Genomic DNA, 22,509 nt, shown 5'->3' with positions numbered 1-22,509 from the left:
TCCATCATGTTACCCACCCACTACTGGGTGCATATCCTAGCTCATCTGTGCACAAAAATCCTGGCAAAATAGCTGCATCCATTTTCCCAGCCAGACAGTGCTTTAGGGAAGACAGCCCTGCATGGCACAGGGAAGCTCTACCATCTCTACAGCTGCCTCTGTACAGCCTCCTTTGCTCTCACAGGCCAGCTCAGGGATGAGTACACACTACAGAATTAAGTTCCATGCCACTTTCTTGATGTCTGTCTGTACATGCGTTATGATGATTTCATACTTCAGCACTTTGGAATAGTGAGAACAGGCAGAATCCTTTTTCTAGTTTAAAAGGAGACTCAAACAACTACATTCAGGGTTTTTTTTAAAACAGGTACTTAAGTTTTTTCCTGTCTCCTTTATTAAAGGCACAGCTACCACATATGATTCAGATTTTTAAAAATTAAAAAAAAAAAGCAAGAAAAATCCCCAAACCAGTAAATTTCACCCAGTAACATTACTCTCTTCTAGGTTACTAGAGGTGCTCTGCAGGATGCAGTAAGAGAAAAACAAAGTATCCAAGAGCAGCTCATGCCTCAGAAAGAAAACCAAGCACTTCTGTCACCCTTGAGGTTAAGCAGGTTGACACTTCTGATCAGATTTTCACCCCTCCTATAAACAAGTTTATTGCTTTAGAAGACAGCTCCAGGAGCTAACATATTAGCAGGTGAGAACAAGCAGGTTCTTTTCTTCCTGACCAGTTAAAGCAATAGCTGAAGTATGATGAGCGAAAAGTACTGCACTCTGTAACAGACAAAAGTTTGCTTTGGCCTGAAGCTCTTGGCAGTAGCTGGCCCTGGGCCCCACAACCCTCAAGAACCATTCTGTAGGTGGGAGTTTCCCTAGCAGTGGATTGCATGATTGTCGTTCTTGTAGAGCAGACCAGTGGAAGTGTAAGAAACAATTGTGTTGAATGGGATATGCAAAGAGGAACAGCTTGAACAGGATCATGGATCCCTTCAAAAATGGGAAGGGTTTGAAACATTTACTAGCGGCAGATCAAAAGCAGAGGGAAAATGAGCAGCTGCTCAGACTAAAAACTGCATCAAGCTCATGCTCTCTACTCCCCCAGAAGTGAGGAGTAAATCACATTGGCATCAGCAATCCTCATTGATCAGTGTTTTTCCACACAGATCCCTCCCTCAGCCTATTGCCCAACCCTTTGAACTCAAGCCAATTTGAGGACACAAATTCCACAGTTTTTTTAAGTTAGGTTTATTTAGCAATAGAAGTATGTACATGTAAGAGAATCCCCTGCAGCACAAGACATGCACAAAGCAGTGAGGGACTGAAAATGGTGCTGCTCCATGGCCTTCCTCATCACCTGTCATCCCACTTTACTCAGCGGCAGGGCCAAGATTAGAAAGGAACAGGCGAGAAATGTATCAGTCCATGTGGCAGAGTCTTCAGGCAGAGCCTCCCAGCAATCAGTATTAAAACAAGCGGGCACCATAACCAAATGTCTGTTTAATGCCCTCGAAGTAGTAGCGCTGCCAGCCTTGCTTTGTTCTTTCTTCTTCACTGGCAGGAATGCCCTTGCCTTCCAAGCACACTTCTGTCTCGCCACCTTTGTCATTGAAGTTCAAGGTAATGGTTGCAAAGTGCCCTAGAGGAACCAAAGCAAGTCTGTCAGCAGTGTGTAGTGCAGTACATACAGCCCCCATAGGCTGCTCCGCCCCTCCTTTCACAGGGCAGCACTTAAGACTCTTGGAGGTCCTTCCCAAGAGGGTCTACTGACGGCAGCTGTAGGCCTTCCCTAGGAACACAGCTAGGAGAGGGCTCCCTCTTCCTGCAGTTTGAAGGAGTTGCAACTACAGCTGCACAAGCAGCTACTTCATCCTTCCTACCTGGTCAGTGCTCTCTACACAGTGGCTGAAGATGCACACATGATAATGTGGGATAGGAAGCTGGGAAAACACTGGAGCAGCTCCCAAAACATCGCGTGCTCCCCGATCATGAGCCACAATGAAGTGTGGCAAATGGGGCTGGTATCCTTCAAAGACAGGCTGGACTACTTACCAGCTGGCCAAGATTTAAATCTCCATTTCATAACAAGTTGCTTCTCAGGAACCTTGAAAAGGGAGACAAAAAACTGAGTAGTAATTTTTTGTAAATCCTGCAGTCTAATAGAAAGCATTTAAAATTGTGTTGATATCAATGTAGCCATAGAGATCCCTTAAGAAACACACACACACACACACACAGATGGGAAGAGATTTAAGTGTCCTTTTCTTTTCAATCCCCTTCTAGAAAGATATGCAATAGTACAGTCCCAAACACTGAGACAGAGTTCCTGTCCAGAAGATTTAAGTGGCAATTGAGCCAAAGAGAAAAAGAGTTACTATCTTTAACACTCCTCCAACCCCTGTAAGTAAAATCACACAAAGACAGGGGAGATCTATGACTGGAAGCTACATTTTCTCCCCAGACTGAAGTGCCATGCATTAATTCACACTACTAGGAATGCTTCAATAGCCACAGAAATTATAGATAACTATTGGGCACCAGGTAGAGCCCACAGTTAGATAACAGAAGCATTGTAATGGAACTGATAAAAAGTTACAGCCTGATAACAGTTCTGCCTCTGTGCAAGATACACCTGAACTTGTTAGTACTTACTAGGTCAACAAACTCTCCTGTGACACTGCCATCCAGCAACTGAAACTTGCCTCCTTTATCGGCCTCCAAGGTGGCTTGTGCGTGGGTGAAAGCCTGGACCATCTGAAAAGAATTCAGGAGCAGACCTGTATTACTTGACATTATCTTCCTGAAAACTTGTTGCCTAAAGCCTCCCACCCAGCTACAAAAGTTCTGGAAGAAGAGGTAAGTCAATACTGTAAGGTCTTCAGCTAAAGACAAAACCCCTGCCCTGGCCAGAAAAGCCATTTATCACTACACCAACATTTCACCTGCCCAAGGAAAAGAACCTCCAGCTTTCTACTGCTATGCAGTGTTCTGAGTCACAGTGATTTTACTTTGTTGATTTCTTAAGGAAACCTACTAAGAAAAAAATATGCTTTTCTTTTTCATTTTTCTCATCAAAACAGGAAGAACAAAAGAGTAAGACCATGTTTAAATAATAATACAATGCTCCTCTCTCATCCTAAACTGTATAATAGCGTGCATAAAAGTGGAAACTATTTCCAAAGCACACTTTTGATACCCCCTAACCTTAAAAGGAAAAAACAAAAACAAACCAGAAGGACACAACTGTAAATACCAAGTGATCTGGCCACATGCAGTAAGGGATACACCTACACATAGGTGCTGACAGCTGTCTGGAACTTGCTTCTGGTTGGCATTAATCCCCTCTTGTCAACTGTGTGAAAAGATGCACACACAAGCTTTCAGCAACTACTCTGCAGAACAGCTTTCTTATTCCATTCTCATGGATTGTGAGTGTCCTACAGAACTTCTTAAAAAGCTTATTAGGAAGAGCCTCCTATATGCAAAGAACAACTTCCAGAACAAGCCAGGCATTACCTCCTGAGTTACGAATACCCGGTAGAGCTCCTCAGGAGATGTTAAGAAGGTGTCCTTCAAACTGATCTTACAGGTAGGGATCTTGACTCCTATGGATTTGGACTGTGATGTGGCAGTACTGCTCTTGGCAGCCATCTAACAAAACAAGGAAATCAAACACATAACACATTTTTCATCAAAAAAAAAAACCCCAAACCAAAAATCAACAAATGTTTCACATATCCAAGGGGAAAAACAAAGGCTTTTGGTAAAGATGCAATCAGACACAACCATACTTAAATGTAAAAAGGAGATTTACCACTTTGCTTGGAAGAAACATCATGTGCTGCCAATGGAAACAGTCACACCTATTCCATGATTGCCAATTCCCGAATGTATATATTCTACACACAACATAGGTTGCTCCTCTAAGTCCTGGAATCTAATACAGTGTACCTTTCTTCACTGATCCCAAAGCATGTTTGCAGTTTTGTTTACCTTGCGGTCTTCTGCTTTAGGAGCCACCTGAGGTGCTGTTTCCATATGTTCACCATTCACTGTGGGCAAAATCATGCCCTGGGTGAATTCTGGAAAGACAGGAATGTGCCCATGAAACCAATGAAAGATCAAGTAAACTTTCTGATTGTACTTTGAAATACACAATCAAAAATGGCTTCCTGGTTTCCCCCTTGCTCTTGCTAGTATCTATGACTTGAAACAGTTTTTAGAAAAAGTAAACAGACCTCTTTTTACAAGCACTTAATTCTTTCCCTCACTACTCTCCACCAAAGGCCATGTCAGAACCTGCCTACACTAACAATTAGGAAGTCACCTCCTCTTTGCAGCGTAGACATACCATCTTCTACATGCTGCTCTTGCATTAATGTTGGTTAGTCTCAGACTTAGATAGCTTTTTTCCTCTCTCACTCTCTAATACAAATTGCAAACACGTAAAAAACTTTTGCCTGGCTGGCCTAGACACACCAAACCAAACTTTTCCATTTCTTTTCACAATGGCTCTTCATTTCTTGTATCACTGCAGTAAACAATAGTAACTTCTAACTCCCTCTTTGATTTATCACCAGATGCCAGGACAACACATGGGAAGTCAGGCAAGCCTTGCCAGTGCCCTGTCCAGCAGCACTAGCCCTTCTGTAACTCCATTAGAACCTTCAGCCTCATTCAGAATTACATTTGCTTTTTCTCTACCTCAGTAACTTCTGGTTTTACCAATTATACAACATTTTTCTCCTTTTTCTTCCTCTTCATCTGTTCAGAGTAGCAAGAGTTCCATTAAAAAGCAGAGTTTTATCATATGTGCATAAACCTGTATCCTGCAATACTTGGTTCCCACTTATTCACATTTATTGCAGCCCACAAGATCATACAGTTTTTTTCTGATTAGCATTCTTATCTTTCACTGGGTGACTGCATCTCCCAGCCTGAACACTATAGTGCCTGAAAAATAAAAACAAGAGTAGAGAAATTTGATCCTGGAAAAACAGCAATTTGTACCCAGTGCATCTAGAACATGTAGTGTAATATAAGTAAATGGATATAAAAAGCAACTGTAGCATTCCCAGCCTATATTTGAGAGGAAAGCCAAACTCAACCAAAACACATTGATTTAACTCCAACTGCTGAACTCAGATTTAACTTAAAAAAAATAAATTTGATCCAGATGCTGAGACAGCTCATTAAAAGACACCAACAAAACCTGCAGAGCAATTTCCAGACATCAGTTATTCTAAAGTCCAAGTAACACTAAATGTCTTTACCAGTGTGGCAAGAGGGAAAAAAAACCCAACAAAAACAAACCACAAACTGGAGAAGATATCACCTTCCAAGAAAGTAAGCAAACTGAAGGCCAGATTGTGCCACAGGCAGTGATTATATCACTGGGGTAGCCAACACATTTTACTGGCTTTCATTTTCTCTGTAGCTTCAGGATATGAAGGGCATTCTCAGTTTTAAAGCATAAATTCAAAAGTACTGTTTATTACTGCATTATCAAGAAAACAAACCTTTCTGGGCTGTAGTATACTGTCTAGAGCCAGAAATGCTTCTTCCCAAAATTAATGTTATTGCTCTGACACCACTCTGTTGAGATGGAGCAAGCAACTCCTCTCTTCACCCTCATTCCTTCTTTAGAATTAGTACATATTGGTTCCTATAGCACTTCTCCATCTCAGTTACATACCCGTTTTGAGAGTGCTGATGTAAGTTTTCATTGCATCTCTAATTTTCTTTGCACCCTCTTGCTTCATTAAGGTCTTCAAGTTAGTGTCAGGCTCATCTTTAGCAAGGCTGACAAGGATCTAAACAACAAAGACAAGCATTCATTAACTAGGCCAAATGTGCACGCTTCTTTTGTTACTCAATTCAACATCACAGACTTTGGCTAAACTTCTATAAACACCCTTGCAGTTTTATACATCTTACATTTCATCTCTCTCAGCCTACAGTACTGTACCTATGTGCCTAAATACCTTGTGCTACAGAGCCCTTTGCATCTAGAAGACAGGAATTAATTTGATAAAGGTACCGCATGATGCGGGAGAGATTCTATCAGGGAGTGTAGTGACAGAATGAAAGATAATGGTTTTAAATTGAAAAAAGGTACATTTAGATTAAGAATTAGAAAGAAATTTTTTACTCTGGTTCTTTACTCTAAGGGTGGTGAGGCACTGAAACAGGTTGCTCAGAGAATCTGTGGATGTTCCAGCCCTGGATGTGTTCAAGGCCAGGTTGGATGGAGCTCTGACTAACCTGGTCTAGTGATAGATGTCTGTGCTCATAGCGAAGAGGTTGGCAATAGATGACCTTTAAAGATCTCATCCAACCCAAACCATTCTTTGATTCTATTAACTTAAGCAGTCTCTAGCAGAAAAAAAAATCCTATACAAACATTCCAAGAAAGGTAACAGGGAAGGAAATATTAATGCTGTGACTATTCCTGTTAGAGTACTTCATACATCCAGCTGTACTTACCTCAACTTCCTCAATGTCATTTTCATCCGAGAGATTAGGAATCTCCACATAACCTTTGTACTTCACTCCTGTCTTTGAGGTGCCTGCGATTATAATTATATAGTTCAGATCAACCTTTCTTACTCTGGTTGTTCTCAAAGCAAACTTGTAGCAAAATACATTACTCTCCTTTATTATTACTTCCCAGATGAGATAATTATCCTTGCTCTTGGTATTATACCTGAACCTGACCTTGAAACAGGAAGGATGCACCTCACTCACCAGTCCATGCCAGCTTGATAGCCCACTCATAGAAGAAGATAAGTTTCCCTTTGCGGTTGTTAATGGAGGCCTCTCCATCCAGTTTGCTCACTTCTGTCACCTCACACGCCCCTTCCTCACCCTCCACCCTGACAGGCAGGAGGAGAGCTTTCAGCCGCTCCGTGGACCAGTTGGAGGCATCCCTCTCCGTCCTGCAGGAAAACCGAGCGGGGTGAGAATCTGGGACAGGCCACGCTGACAGCACATATTGGGACTATCCAGTGTTCCCCGATCTCGTGTCTCTGCTCCGCTTCAGCACAAACACACACAGGTTTCTTCCCCAGACCATCTCTACGCATTCCCCCGGCACACCTCGGCTCGGGCACCCCCCTACACACGCAGGAGCCGGGGGTCGCCCCAGAGGATCAGCCCGGACCCCCCGTCTCAGCACCAGCCCGCGAGGAGGGGACGGGAGGCCGCCCCGCTGCCCGCGACTCCGGCCGTGCAGCCCCCGGGGCCTCCCGGGTGGGTCTGGGAGCAGCCGCCCCGCTCACCAGTGCCAGTTGTTGACGTTGGTGGCGTCCGCCCGTTGCTCCACGATCCAGCGCGGGTCTCCCTCCCCCCACTTGGCCATCGGGACCGGGATTGCCGCCTCCGCTCCGAGCGCCCGTGGAAGCTGCTAGAACCGCCGCGCCGCCTCCCGCCTTCCGCCCGCCGAGGGCCCTTCCGGCACGCCCCCGCGGCGCGACCCCGGCTTATTGGTTCCGCCCGGCAAATTGGTTCCACAGGGCCGCAGGCAGCTAAAGCTGGTGCTCCCGTCCCGTCCCCGCCGGCCTACAGCTCCCGGAGTCGGCTCACAGTTCCCGGAATCAGCCCACAGTTCCCAGAGCCCCGATCCCGGGGGTCGGTCCAGACACCGCACCGCCGCTCTCGCAGCCCGCTGGGACTGGTAGTCCGAAGGCACGTCAATGCCTTCGCCAGTGTCCCGCGGGGCACGCCGGGAGTCGTAGTGCGTGAAGGAGGAGCGGCCGCTCCGCGCCCTGTGTGAGAACTACATATTCCGGCATGCCCCGCGCGCGGCTGCCCCGCCCTGCTGTGAGGACGCCGGTGCTGCTGCCGCGGGAGGGGCGGCGAGGTAAGAGAGGGGCCGGGACCAGGACCAGGACCAGGGGTGGTGATACCACCGAGGCAGCCGCTCCATTCCTCTGCTGAGGCAGCCGCGCGGTGTCGTTGCAGATGAGCAGGGTGCGGGCGGACGAGGAGGAGTACTGGCACAGCTCCAAGTTCCGGGCCTTCACCTTTGACGATGAGGATGACGAGCTCTCGCAGGTAGGGAGGGTCCGGCCGCGGAACTGGCGATAAGACACCCTCGTCGGGTGAGCCCCCGTAACCATCCCAGCCCAGGCCTCGGCCCTGCACGTCGCGGAGAGTTGATGTTCTGTAGGTGGATTGTCACCTCCTGCCCCCTGAGGAGGGTACCGAGGGCTCCCATCTCTCTCTCCACAGTAGCCAGTCCAAAATCTCATTGCGACGTGGTTCTCCCCCCCGCACCAACCTGCATCTCCCGCTGGTTGAGCTGTTAGTGTCCATATAGCTGTCCTTGGGGTTCGCAGTGGTGAGGAAGAGCTACTATGTTTGCTGCATAGCTACAGGACTAAAATACCATCCTGACAAGCAGCAATGGAAGCTGAAGAAACTGTATGCAAAGTTCTTTGGGAGATGTTTGATGGTAATAGGAAACAAAGTGCATTCTACAATGCTGATGATCCTTATGCAAGGTCACTCTTTTGTGTGTAGCTAAAGGAATCCAAACGGGCAGTGAATAGCCTTCGGGATATTGTCGATGATGATGATGACGACCTTGAGCGGGTCAGCTGGAGTGGAGAACCGGTGGGAAGTAAGTAGAGAAGTACTGTAAATTATCTTTGAGACAGAGGGGGTTTAAAATTGCTGTTTAAGTCAAGTTACTTAAGTCAGGAATATTATTTGCTATCTAATCTGACTCTAGTCTCCCAGGTCGCATTGTCAACTACTTGATTTACCTGAGCAGATCCACTGAAAAGAGGGTGAGCAGAAGCCCAAATTGTGTCAAAAAGGAGAGTGCAGACAAGTGGAGGGAATTCACTTTTTCTAATATGTAGCCAAGCTCAGAGCAGGTGTTTTGGAGGTTATGGATTAATACTTGTCATGTTCAGGTGGCCTGTGAGATTCTAGGTGATCAGTTCCTTCACATCACTGCCTGAAGTGGCACTATTTAAAGTTTATGTGTTTTTACCCCACAGCACTTTAAGGAGATAATCCAAGGTTCATTGTGTGTTTATAGAATGACTCCTACACTAGAAATTTGAAAGGGAGGTGTAAACATTAAGCAGATGTGGTTCTAGTGATGATGGGAGTGAGCTCATGGCCCACACACAATGCTGTATGCTGTGTTTTTTGAGTTCATGACCCACAGAATTGTGACACTTGCTAGCCAGTGTCAAACCATGAAAATTTACATATGGATTACCCAAAGTATCTTCGAAGACTGATCTTCTTGTCCTTTGCTATAGCTCCTCGCTCTGCCTTCTTGTCCCACCCATGGTCTTTCTACCTATTGTGTTCTTTTGTCTATTGTCCTGATCCTAAAATAAGTGTGTTGTGCAGCTGTGTGAAAACAAGGGGAAACTGTATTGAGCAGGCAGGAGGGAGACATAGGCATTATTGCCAGCAGCATGTGCACACTGAGAACTGTTTTGTCTGTGTGCGAAGGAAAACTCTTAGTCTTTAGTGTTCAGGAAAGCATCCTCTTAGGCTTCTGCAGTTTGAGGTAGGCTAGAGACTCTCTGTCTTGCTTTGTACTTCTAGAACAATGCATTTTATTTTATTTATACTTTTATCCCCAATGTAATGGGTGATAATGGTGGAGGTGTCTATGTATTCCTTTCAATCAAGCCATAGCCAGCTGTACAATGCTGTTGAAACTAGCCTTTTCTGGAGGACAACATGCCACTGCTTAACAAACAGAATTACATGAGAGTGGGATTCTGCATTAAGAGATGCTCTGCTTCTACTTAGTGCTTAGGATCAGACTTACCAAGATGTGCTAGTGCAGAACTGACCAGCACACACTTGGTAATGTTTCTGCTGTGCCAGATCATTCTTTACAGACTCTTCCGTGGTTAAAAATTCCCTGTCTGCACACAGGTATCTCCTGGTCAATCAAAGAGACAGCCTCTGGCAGCACTAGTTCCCTGGATGGCCGAGACTCCAGCCTACAGAAGGGCTCTTCCTCCTATGCTGCTCTTCCCAAACAAGCTTCTTCCTACTCTCTAAGCAGCCTGTTCAAAGGTGAGGTTCATTATATACTGTATTGGCAAATGTGTTTTCTCTTAAGACTGTCAAGGGGCAATTGTGTTATCTTACATAAATTGTTTTATCTGCAATGTATTGCAAGACAGGGAAGCTCCGATCTCTCCTCAGAGTGGAAGTGTATTGCTTATTGCTCACTGGTCAGAAATTGAAGACTGTCTTGTGCAGTAGATCGCATGCTTTTGTGGAGTGGGAAGGGGCTTTGGAGATTATGGCTTCTTAAAATCCAGGTTCCAAAGAACAGCAAAGTAGAGCACAGCACTGTGTGGCAATCCGTTTGGTTGGTGGAAGAGAGCAGGCTGCAAAGGGACTGGCTTGACCCATGTAGCCCTCATTTGATTTTCAGTTCTGTTAGAGAGGACAGATTGATTATGCTTTATTTGGAGCTCAGCTGGCTACTGTTGGTGTTGGTTCAGCAAACACATGATAGCAGCAGTGGCAGCATAGCTGGTTATGGGGGGAGCTGTGCAGCAGACCGTGGTCAAACATACACAGCTTGCAATAGTTCAGCTCTATTTTCTCACAGCAAGACAACAAAACAGCTTTGACTTTGTCTCTCTTTCTCTGGGGTGTTTTTTGACTCTCAACTTTGACAATAAAGTGATGAAAAAAAGGATCCAAATTGCATCCCTGATGGATGGAGCTGTCCATGTTTCCAAGGCCTGTGTTGCAGTGCTGTGTGCTTGAGCCTCTGCTCTACAAGTAGATGAGTGAATTCAGGCTCTAACCTCTCCTGGCCTCAGCACCAAGAGAGTAGATAGAGATGGAGTGTGATATGGTTTGCAATGCCACAGACAGCTTAAATACCTTAGAATGTGAGCAGGTGAGCCCCAGCTGTGCTGGTGTAGTGTGCATCACTGTACAGGGTGGCTTATTCTACAGGGGCATAGCTGCAGTAAAATGGCCTTGTAGTCTAGGCTTATGTTCCCTGTGCAGGAGATGTTGCTGGTGCAGGACAGTGTCTCACCACTGTTTTTATTTCAGGACGGAACAAACTCCCAAGTTTTCAGTCCCTCTCAGATGGTAAGTTTTGGGTCCCTGCCTCTTTCTGGGAGGGGTGCAGATTTACATGAACCAAAAGCGTTTCTAAAAAAGAAAAAGGGAAGTGTCATCTGCCTTAGGATGCAAAAAGGGAAACGGAATCATGTGCTGTCTGAAAGTTCAGTCATGGGTGGTTCTTTCCTAAAAGAAATTAAATAATTGGCATGATGGTTTGGGGTAATTACTTATGTACAACTGACAACTAATTCTAGAGTAATCCTGTATTGCCATTTGGTCCTTAAGTTTGGGTCTTCTGCCATGAAAACCAAGGAAGGGATGGGTTTGAAGGTGCATGTGAATCAGGATTTTCATGTGCTACTCATCTGTGCCTTTCCCTCTCAGCCCTCACTGACACGGGAGTTAAAAGCTATGCCCCAGAGCTGCGCAGACCGAAAGCTGAGTACAAGGTGAGCAGCCTGTGCTTGTTGTATGCTGAGATTACTGAACTTCCTACTCTACTGGTTTCATGGGAAGTGATTAGTTGCTGTTTCAGACAGAAGAGGGCAATGCAGGAAATAGGACAGGGAACTGCAAAATGCAGCCTTGCAGTAATTCAAGCGTTCTCTGCTTTTGCTCAGAAGTATGTAACTTTGCTGGAGGTCTTGGTTTTGGTTATTCCTTTTATTGAATAGCCCAGCAGTCTTTGTGGAAAGGATTTCAAAGTAGTGTTTGTCTATAAGCTGCTTTCATGCTGGGTCAGATAAACTGGCATCACATGTGGTTTTTACATTTTTTTAAATATGAAAGTTTTGAAATTTCCTGTTCATGAATCACTGGGACAACACAGAGGGAGTTGTTCAGAGGCAGTGTTCCAATTGCCAGGGATGTTTGTCTACCAGATATGCAGTGATAGGTGTTGGAGAATCTAGAGGATTTTGGGACTGGGTGGATTCCTGTTACTAAGTGTGAGATTGTGGTCTCATGTCCCTAGGTCCAGGCAGTAACAGGACTGAGCCCATATTCCCTACAGATACAGACATGCACGATACTAACTCAGCTGCCTGCATGGATTAACACAGACAGAATCCAGCACCTTTATGAATAGACACATACAGGAAACACTCAAGCTTGATCCTGAGCTTCCTTTCTGTCTGACCAATTCTACTGGTGGAACATGCATACTCTCTATGGGTCCCTCCTGCAGCTGGTCTTAGACATCTGGTTTGTTTTGTAGCTGAATCCCAAACCCAGTCTCCTCCAGTAGCTGGCACTTGCATCCTGGAGCTGCTGGGGTTCATGGTCCACCTGTCCTGGGCCATCTGATCATCCCCAGGTTGGGGTATTTTGTCAATTAGCTATTAATGATATAACCTAACAGAGCACTTCCTCAAAGCACAGCAGGAGAAGCAGGAGTGCCCTGTTATGTTGTGTTCTGGGCCTGCAGGAGCAGTGAAACAGGAAGGAGAAGGATTATACACCCCTCTTAAATGGGGTGGTGTAAGTGGGGTGAAACAAAGGAAGGAAAGTTAGTGGCAGCTTTTGATGAGCGTCCTGACAGTGTTTGAAGTTGTCCTAACAGCTGAGAAGCTGCCTCTAATCAGTGGTGCTGGAGGGAACCCTGGTGCTCAGGATATTTGACACTCAGCTATACATTGTTTTGAGAGACTCGTGTGTAGAGGTTCCCTAATAGGATTGGGACCTTTCATCATTAGATTTGGGCTTTCAATAAATCTTCAATGGATTTAAAATTCAGTGTCCTCAGAGCTGGCTCTTGTTGCTCCCTTTCTCTAGGCCTTTGGAGGCAGAAAGCTGAATTGCAACCACTGGCTTGGGTCTCACAGAGACCTAGATGACTTTATGGTGTGTGAGTTAGGAGTGGCTCAGGCCACCATCATTTTTTATCCTGAGTCTGTTTGTCCCTGTGTTCTCCATGCTGCTGTGGAAGGCTCACCAGCAGAAGTCTGTCTAAATTGTAATGTGAAACTGACTCCTTGCCCTTCAGTTTTGGGTTAGTCTGTTTTGCATGTATTTTGTTTGTCCTGAAATTAACATAATTTGCAAGGAGTACAACCTGATGCAATGCACTTCTTATAAAGAATGTGATAACAGACCGTACTGAGGCAATAGAAGGCCTGTGTTAACATATGAGCCTTTAGCTTCCCTCCACACCAGCATATGCAGAGTCTTAGGGCTCAGCATTTGCACCTGCAAAATGTACATACACATCCTACTAACACTTTTCCTGGAGCAGCTGAGTGGTAAGTGTGAGTAGCTACATGTGGGCCATGACTGATGCAGCAGAAGTGGAAAGCAGCTTGGAGACTGCTGAAATTATCTGAGGCTTAAGAGTGCTGTATTTTTCTTGTGGCAGGATTACAGCAGTGACTGGAGCCCCAAAGATACAGTCAGGCGAATGCAGAGGGGCAAGGTAAGGACTTTGCACTCTCACCTGCTTGTAAGAGATTGAGGGTGGGTGGTCCCAAAATGCTTTACACTTTCCTGTGTTCCTGGCTGTTCTGGGAGCAAGGAGAGGATCTGTGTTGCTTGCAGCACCTAGCAGGGATGGTGGTCTGCATGTCTGTTACTTTGCCAGGTGGCAGTGCTGGGATCACACTAGCTCAGGAGCAGCAGCAGAACTTCAGGGTTTTGTTGCTTTGTTTACTTGAGTTGTCCCCTCAGCAAGGCTCTGACAGTAGGTATCTGTACTGCTGTGTCCCTTTCTACCCTTTCTGCTCCCTGGGGCTGGGTTTATTTTAAAAGTCTCAGGGGGTGGGGCTTTATCTCCATTCTCAGTTAGTGGCAAATGGAGAGAGGAAGACAGAAATAGTTTCACTGGAGCTGTAATCTTAGTTTCAGCTGCCTTAGTGTGCAGTGAACACATAGGGAGATTGTGGTTTCACTCTGCATGTGTATCCTCAAAAGCTGAGGTGAGCTAAAAGGTGAGAGAGGTCGCAGATGGTGGGGCAAGAGGAAGAGAGAAAGTTATGACTCTATTTTTCTGTTCTCCTTTGAGGAAAGAGGCCTGCAGAGTTCCCTCCTCCTGTCAGGGCTAGTGGTTTGTGGTATAGTTCTTACAGGGGTGTTTGTGCTGAATGTATGTTGTCTGCTGTCCTAGACTGGGCAGTAATGAGGGCTGACTGCAACCCCTGTGGACAGATTTCCAGGATCATGCAGCATGTGGTTTCAGCCAAATGACAATTTCTCCACTCGTTGGGAGAGTGGTTATTCATGTTGCTGAAGGGCTTACGGGAGAGGAATAAACAATACCTTGGGTTCAGCCTGAGGACTGTCTTATGTCCCACATGCCTGCTTCTTCTTGTTCTGTCTCTAGGTCTGCTCTCTAGAGAGATTTCGCTCCCTGCAGGACAAGCTGGTGCTCTTGGATGAAGCTGTGGCAGGGCACGATGGGAATGTCATTACAGCTGTGAGTCCTTCTGGGGCCATACAGGGCTGAGACTTCTGGGTGGCCCCACAGAGAGTGCTTGTGAGAATACAGTCAGCTCTTTTGTAAGACTAGGGAGTATTCTTTAGTTCAAACCAAACAGTTACTGGAAAATGTCAAAGCTTAAGACTGGGAAATTCTGTATTCCTGTTGTCTTTCCTGCCACTCTGCAGAACTGATGTTAATAACAAGGAATCTGATCCATCAGCTTTACAGATTTTTGCAACTACTTTTTGAAGGTCAAGGTTTAATCTTCATTGCAGCACAGAAGATCTGGGACCTGGCATTTAGGATCTGGGGCCTCACCAGTTTTTTTGGCTTTTAAAGTATCAGACAGGAAATGGGATTGTGTCAGAGCTTTCTTCATCCAGGTCTTTTAATTCCTTGGATTTTGCATGGAAAGGTTTTCCTTTGTAAATTTTGGTCTCACTCATCTAAACTCCAGAATAGGAGCTTAGGCAAGAATCGGCAGCTGTGGCCTAGGCTCACTGCTTGTTCTGGGTGTTGTGGGTACCAGAATTAAGTTCAGTGCTGTAAGAGCTGTGTTTTCAGAGGCCCTTTGCAAAAGCTTCTCTAGGCCTTGACCAGTGTGCTGTTTGTTTGTCTGTCTTAATTCTGAGCTGTCTGTCTGTGCTCACAGGTCCTGATATTCCTGAAACGGACGCTAAGGAGAGGTGAGCGTGACTGGCCAGGATTTCTGTAGTGTGTGAAGGACAGAGGGGATCATCCTTTCATTGGGTGCAAAATACAAAAAGCCTCTGGGATATTGCTTTTTTACTAAGCATGAAGTATTTTAGTGGCAAGTGTAGTGTGGGTGGCGGGGGATAGTGATACCTGCAAAGGCTCCAAAGAGGAGCTTTAAGCAGTGGTAGATGGTGGTGATGGGATGAATGAAAATGAATCTGTAGAGGTAGTACACGGCTGTGAATTCAGCTATCAGCTCAGTGATTGGGCTCTTCTGTGCTCCAGCCGCCAAGACTATGATTTGAGATGGGATAAAGTCGTTGAATCCTGCCAGTGACTTTCAACTCCATGCACTGTGCTAAATCCCCTCTGCTTGGGAGTGCTATCTTACTTTACCCACCTGTACATAAACTCTCTCCCTTGCAGAGATCTTGTTTCGGGAGCTGGAGGTGCGGCAGGTGGCCTTGTGCCATCTGATCCATTTCCTCAGAGAGATGGGTGAGCAGAAGTTCCTTCTGGATCTGCTCAGGTGAGGCTGTTGATCCATCTTGTGGCAGGGTTGAGCACACTGCTAGGAACCTGCCTCCAAGGTAATGCTTGCTAATTCTCTTTTGCAGGTTCTTAGACAGGACTGAGGAAGTTGCTGTGAGTATTCCCAGGAGCATAAGCTCCCTTACTGCAGGGAGGGGCTGGCTGCAGAGTGTGTGGGAATCAGGCAAAAGCTTTTCATCCCCATTTCACCCTCTGGAATACTGTATCTCCCAAATCCATGAGAAGAGACTGCTTCTTTCCTCTCTCCCTCCAGCTGTCTCAGTACCGGGAGCATTTGAACATCCAGGATGTAGAAAAAAGGAGGGAGTTTCTGAAAGGTTGCATTGGGTAAGAAAAAAAATGCAATAGCAGGGGAGGGATGTGGATTCTTCACAGAAGGTGGTAGAGAAGAAAATTAGACCTCTGTGCCAGCAGCATGGCTTATGTGGTTTGAGAGCTGATGTTGATTTTCCCTTAGTGAGGAGTGGGAGTAGAGTTTTTGGTACAATGTAGACCAGAGAGGAATAATTTGTGGGGATCACCTATTCAGGAGGAAAGATGTTTCAAGGGACTTTCTGATCATTGACCCTTCAGATTGTAATGGAAGTCAGAGTGCCTGAGCACTTGAGGAAGTTGGTAGCATCCACTTTAGGCTGTTCTATGAGATGTGCCATGTAATGTTTATCTGGAGCCTCTCTAGTTGGAGACGGCAGTGGGTCAGGAACATGAGTACTCACTGGCCATTCAAGCTGGGAAGAATGGGAACTTTTTTGGTAGGGAAAAAACTTCTGCTGAGTGTACTTAGAAGCAAATTAAGGATTCTGTACTTAAGAGCTGGTCACAGTGTTTCTTTCCTTCATGTCTGGCCAGGCTGCCATTTTCAGCTGAGGATACCTCTCACATCCAAGACCATTATACCCTGTTGGAGCGACAGATCATTATTGAGGTATGAAATCTCTGCTGGTCAAGAGATGGCTAGGACTACCTGTGAGATCTCTTGCTGGTCCTAACTTTCACTACATTGGATCTAACCAGCCTGTTCTGGCTAGTGTAGTTGTAATTGCTGTTCAGGCTGCTATGCCAGGCACGTGTGAAATACCAGATCTGAGACTTGATAGCATGTTGGGGCTATGCTTGCACACTGCTGTCACAACAATCTCTCTAGGTCTCTATCCCACAGCTAAACAGGCAGTTGTCCTGGCTCACGTCCACCCTGTCTGTCTTCCTGATTCCACAGGCTAATGATCGGCACTTGGAGACGGCTGGGCAGTCAGAGCTATTTCGGAAATATCCTCGCAAGGCTTCAATCCTCAACATGCCACTAGTGACCACCCTCTTCTACTCCTGTTTCTACCACTACACAGAGGCTGAGGTGCGGATGATGTGGTGAAGATAAGGTTGCATCTCGTCCTTGTAGCCCTCAAGATGTAGGGTGGTCAAGCTGCAGCATGTTAAGGAGAGTAAGGGAAAGAGAGATCTTATTTTATCCCTCAGAGAGACTTTGTCCCCTGGCACTAGTTTGGAGTTTTGTGCTCTAAGACATTCAACCTGGCACAGTTTGTCAGGAAGTTGCCTCCTAGAAATCACTGTCAATCCCATGAGGCTGAGGTGCGTGGAACTGGTCTTGGAAGTGCTGGAGGTGCACCAGTTGAGGATGTAGGGAAGCTGGACCAGAGAGCTAATGAGGTGGGATGGGATAGTTGCTCTCTTCTGTCAGCTGCTTCCTCCTGTGGTACTGACATGAGCAAAAAGCAGTAAAATCTTGAGAAGACTGATTCTGTGCAAGGCAGATGCCTTATAATACAACTGTATTATATGAACCCCTGCTGTGGCCTGCCCTTCTGAGTTTGCACTGACTTGTCTCCTTTCTTTAGGGAATGTTCAGCAGCCCCACCAACCTGAAGAAAACATTTAAGGTGCGTGAGTCTCTCCTGTTTTGTCAGCACTAGCTGAAAACATGCACAGACAAACTATGTAATGAAAGGGGCTCAGTAGGAGGAATATGAGAGGCTCAGCACTGAGCTAGGGAGGGGACCATGGCATACTTTTTGAGCAGGGCCCTTCTGGAGTCTCAGAAAGGCAAGTGAGAGCCATGTGGAGATTTTCAATGGATGTACCCTGTCTGCAGCAGCACTTGCAAATCACCACTTCCTACTCTCTTAGGTGCTGTGTGTGGCATGAGGCAGCATCTTGCCTCTTTGTGTGGGTGTTGGTGTGGGTCCTGCTAGGGCTGGGGCAGAGGGCATTCATCTCCAGCCCACACAGGCCTTCTGAGCTGTGCTGTTGGTCTTACTGCAGCTTTCTGCCTTGCAGATTCCTGATAAGCAGTATGTGCTGACTGCCCTGGCTGCCCGTGCCAAGCTGCGGGCTTGGGGTGATGTGGATGCCCTCCTCACCACCAAGGTGAGCTGCAGAGAGCCTTGCTGGGGACACAGTCCCAAGTACTGGCGTCTGCTACTGATAGCTGGCTTGTTCTGGAGTTACTGGACAGACTGGTTTTATTCCAGCAAGGCCCAGCACCTCTGCTGCAGGGTGTTGCAATACTTTCCTCCTCTCCCTGCCCAAGACCTCTGCTGGGCTGGCTTGGCTGCAGCAATAAGGTCAGAGAAGGGGGCTGTCTCTGAGTTCTGTTACCAAAGGGATTGCAGCCAGCCCGTGCCCAGCCCCTGCACGAAGGGCTCTGCCGTGGGGTGCGTGTGGTGGCTGTGGATTACATTGCTGGCACTGGGAGAAAAAACACATTTTCTTGTAGCTGGAGGGATTGTCCTTTTGAGTTGACATAGGTTTGGTTCTCATTTCAGAACTGGCTGGGTTACACCAAGAAGAAGGCACCTATTGGCTTCCACCGGGTGGTGGAGATCTTGCAGAGGAACAATGCTCCCGTGCAGGTGAGCCAGGAACCCCTGCTTATGTTCTGCTCTTTTTTGGGATTTGGTGTATGAGTGACTCCTCAGGTGAGCTGCTTCCTAGCTGGAAGTGAGAGAAGCTTGCTGATCTTCTGACTCCACCAGGTGGGTGCAGCACTCAGCTGAGCAGCCCATGCATCAACAAAAGGTGTGGGTGGTATTGAGGGCTGGGTCCTAGCTCTGACTGCAGGAGGGACAGCTGTGGGGCTGTGACCAATGACTGTGTTGTGCTCCAGGTTTTTCAATACCTCCCAGAATAATCTTCTCCATAATTTTACCATGCACTGAAATGAAATATCATAAAAGGAAATTGGATTTGACAAGGTAACCCACTTGGTTGATCAAGGGAAGCCACTCTATGTAGTGTTTTTGGATTTCAGTAAAGCTTTTGATGTCTCTCGGAGTATCCTTCTGGCCAAAATGTCCGGCACATAGCTGGATAAACAAATGATGAGATGGGTGAGCGTCTGGTTCATGGGTTGGGCATAAAGGATTACAGTGAATAGGGTGACATCAGACTGGTGACTGGTCACTAGTGGGGTTTCACAGGGCTCCATCCTCTGCCCTGTGCTCTTCAACATTTTCATAAATTATTTGGATGCATGACTGGAAGGGATACTAAGCAAGTTCATAGATGATCCAAAACTGGGTGGAGTTGTTGACTCCCTAGAAGTCAAGGAGGCTCTGTAGAGAGACCTCAACAAATTAGAGGGCTGGACAACCATCAAAATTAAGTGGAGTTCAGCAAGGGATGGATTCTGCATCTGGCATGTATAGATAGAATGAGAGGTTGGAGAGCAGCACCATAGATTCTGGTCACTGGCAAGTTGAACATGAGCCAGCAGTGCTCTGGCAGCCAGGAGAGCCAACGCTGTCCTGGGGGGCATCAGACACAGCATGGCCAGCTGGGTAAGGGAGGGGAGTGTTCTGCTCTGCTCTGCTCTGCTCTGCTCTGGGGTAGCCTCACCTTGAGTGCTGGGGGCAGTTTTGGGCACCACAGTTTAAGAAAGTTATAAAGCTATTAGAGACTGTGCAAAGGAGGGCCATGAACATAGTGAAGAGCCTTGAGAGAAAGCTGTATGAGGAGCAGCTGAGATTACTTGGTCTATTCAGCCTGGAGAAGAAGAGCCTGAGGGAAAACCACATTGCAGTTTACAACTTCTTTGTGAGGGGAAGAGGAGGGGGGGACCAGTGACAGGACCCAGGGAGTGGCCTGAAATTGTGTCAGGGAAGGTTTAGGTTGGATATTGGAAAGACGTTCTTTACCCAAAGGGTGATTGGGCACTGGAAAAGGCTCCCCATGGAACTGGTCACAGAATAAAGCCTGACAGAATTCAAGAAACATTTGGACAATGCTTTCAGGCACGTGTTCTGACCCTTGTGAATGCTGCTGTGCTGGGACAGGGGGTGGATTCTATGATCCTTGTGGGTCCCTTCTAACTTGGCTTATTCTGTGATTCTGAGTTTTGTAAGCAAAGCTTCTGGGATCCTGAACAGTCTTGTTGAGGTCACTTGTTCCCCAAGGAAGGGGCCAAGTCTGTGTGACCAGCAGCCTTGAAATATTTTGAGACTGGGGTGAGGAAATGAGATGGGATATACCTGTAGAAGGGAGCTGAGACATTCTTCTGTCTCTCACAGGTGCTGCAGGAGTATGTGCGCCTGGTGGAAGATGTAGAGACCCGGCTGAACCTCGCTACCAAATACAAGTGCCATGATGTTGTCATAGAGGTAGACTGCTGCCTTGTGAAGAGATGGGTCACAGGCCTGCTTTTTCTCTCTAGCTTTTCTGTTCTCTGCCCTGTGCCACTTCTGTCATGTGCCTGGTGGGGTTTGTTTATCCCTGTGGCCTGGGAAAACTTATAAGGTTCCCAGTAGAAGTCCATGAGCCAGGAGAGTGGCTCCTAGCATTTGTGCTGTGAAATTGTTTTGTGTTGGGAGCTGGATGGGGGATTGTAGAGTTGCCCTGCCCATCTGCAGGACACTATCTAACCATGGAAGTGTCCCTTTCTCTCAGCTGGGTGTTGGTTTTGCCTTTTATCTAGACCTACCGGGATCTAAAGGATCGTATCCAGCTGACAGCATATAAATGCAAGGTGGAGCGGGGCTCTGCAGAAGAAGAGAAGATACACAGCATTCTCAGCAATGTGGTATGAAATGCTTACTCTTTCTTCCAGACACTCTTACCAGAAACAGATAGAGGTTAGGTGTAGGGGCATGGCTGTCCTACATACTTTGTCTTTGCTGGGAAGCAAATCTTTTGTTTGGTATTGTATTTGGGGTAGGAGTGAATGGTTATACTGATAGAAATGGCACGCTCTGGCCATAGCTGTGCTTGTCAGGGATTGGGAGTCACTAAGTTGACCCCTAGGACTCTGTGTTCAGCATTGCTGTTAATGATGTCTTATTCTCTCTGTTAGCAAATCCGGTGGAAGAACTGAACACCTGTGAAACAGCTTGTTTGGCTGTCACCATGTCACTGAAAGAGAGAACAGCAAAACCCAGTCCAGTGCCAACAGAGGAGCTCCGTTACTACTCATTGCATGATCAACGCTCATTGATGACAGTGGGTGCCCGTGGCTTGTGGGACCGTGACGTTCAGGCTGCTTGAAGACAGCTACTAAAATGTAGCTGGTGAAACCGTGGTACTGATCCATCAGGGTTGATTCTTTCTGGAATCTTTGATGTGGCTGTAAGCCAGGCATCTCTTGTGTGTGTGGAGGGAAGTTGCTGGGCACAGCAAGATGAATGTTTGCTCTGGGTGGTGCCTGGGCTTATTCTTGCAAGAGGAGCGTGTCAGTCACACTCTGGAGTCTTGCCACCAGACAGTGCTGACCAGTCCCTGTAACAGTCAAGCTGGCTTGTGCATCACTAATCATGGTTGTGGCTGGAGTAAAACCTACCTGGACCATGTTCTTCCTGTGTGAAAGTGTTGGGGGAAAGGACCAGGACCAGTTGGACTTTTTTTTTTTTTTTCCTGTTTGTTCTGGCTCACACTAGGAAAAGAGGTGTGTGAACTCCTGGAGAGCCAGGACAGCAACCTCTGCCAGTAAGTATCCTTCTGCTAGCACTCCACAGCATTTGGAAGATCCCTTTACCAGGAAAAGACGTAGTGTGGAGGTGGTCAGAGGCCTTATGGGTTGGATGGAGAGCAAGCAGGGACCTCTCTCAGTTGACACAAACCTGCTGGCCCCAGCAGCTATTTTCTCAGAAAGTGTTATGCCAGGAAGGATTGAAATGCACTTTCTTAGAAACATAACTCCTCAGGCAGCTGCTGGCTTCATCCTTTCAGACCTCACTTCAATTCTGTAAATAAAGCTGTCTCTTTCTCCTTGGGCTGTTTCCTTCCTTCCCCCACTAAGCATATTCTCACTCTTGTGTGTTAATCCTGAGCAATTTATCACCTCCCACAAAATGAGTTGCAGGATGTTTTTTAATGTTATGAAAAGCACAGTGCATGTCACCATGGAGTGACATTGCTTGCAGCAATACCTTATTTCACACCTTCAGTGCCATCATCACAGATGAATTAATTTTGGAGAGTTTGTAGGAGTTTGCTGCCACAGGGGGTCACACGAACACAAGATTTGGATTCTAGCCTCCCTGCTGCACTGTGAACTTTTTTTTTTTTTTTTTTTGGTGTCTTTTTTCTTATGGAACCATTTGGGTTGGAATGGACCTCTTTATCATCTAGTCCACTCCTGCTTTATCAGGATCACCTGGAACAGGCAGACCAGGACTGTGGCTATTGTGGGTTTTCAGTATCATCACAGCTGGAGATGACTCAGCTTCTCTGGGAAACCTGTTCTGATTCTGGCAACACTCACGGTAAAAGGTGGGTTTGTTCCTTCAGATGGACCAGCACATTTCAGTTTGTGCCCAGTACCCCTT

The 22,509-nt window shown here is 46.5% G+C and overlaps 2 protein-coding genes across 3 annotated transcripts; one reads left to right on the top strand and one right to left on the bottom strand.

Annotated features, from left to right (window-relative positions):
• Nucleotides 1-691: 691 nt before the first annotated feature.
• AHSA1 (activator of HSP90 ATPase activity 1) lies at nt 692-7,752 on the bottom strand. Its single transcript, XM_086893490.1, has 9 exons — nt 7,281-7,752; nt 6,748-6,938; nt 6,487-6,569; nt 5,696-5,813; nt 3,994-4,082; nt 3,517-3,651; nt 2,653-2,754; nt 2,053-2,104; nt 692-1,639 (listed from the first exon to the last, which is right to left on the bottom strand). The coding sequence occupies exons 1-9, from the start codon at nt 7,358-7,360 to the stop codon at nt 1,467-1,469; spliced, it is 1,023 nt and encodes a 340-aa protein (XP_086749616.1). The 5' UTR covers nt 7,361-7,752; the 3' UTR covers nt 692-1,466.
• VIPAS39 (VPS33B interacting protein, apical-basolateral polarity regulator, spe-39 homolog) lies at nt 7,355-21,949 on the top strand. 2 transcript variants are annotated; one of them, XM_023927759.2, is made up of 20 exons: nt 7,355-7,861; nt 7,963-8,055; nt 8,524-8,623; nt 9,913-10,056; nt 11,062-11,100; nt 11,461-11,525; nt 13,430-13,486; nt 14,390-14,482; nt 15,141-15,174; nt 15,611-15,713; nt 15,802-15,829; nt 15,990-16,063; nt 16,586-16,661; nt 16,953-17,087; nt 17,590-17,631; nt 18,029-18,118; nt 18,517-18,603; nt 20,260-20,349; nt 20,664-20,768; nt 21,039-21,949. In XM_023927759.2, exons 2-20 carry the CDS (start codon nt 7,963-7,965, stop codon nt 21,057-21,059), a joined length of 1,476 nt encoding a protein of 491 aa, XP_023783527.1. In that variant the 5' UTR covers nt 7,355-7,861; the 3' UTR covers nt 21,060-21,949. The 2 variants fall into 2 exon arrangements, with proteins under 2 accessions (XP_023783527.1, XP_023783526.1); XM_023927758.2 differs by having other exon boundaries at nt 7,815-7,861; nt 7,944-8,055.
• The last annotated feature ends 560 nt before the right edge of the window (nt 21,950-22,509 follow it).

The sequence above is a fragment of the Cyanistes caeruleus genome, chromosome 6 (assembly GCF_971803275.1).
Source record: "Cyanistes caeruleus chromosome 6, bCyaCae1.hap1.1, whole genome shotgun sequence".
NCBI classification, from domain to species: Eukaryota; Metazoa; Chordata; class Aves; order Passeriformes; family Paridae; genus Cyanistes; species Cyanistes caeruleus.
The sequence above is the reverse complement of the archived record's forward strand: the minus strand, read 5'-3'. Positions and strand labels throughout refer to the sequence as shown.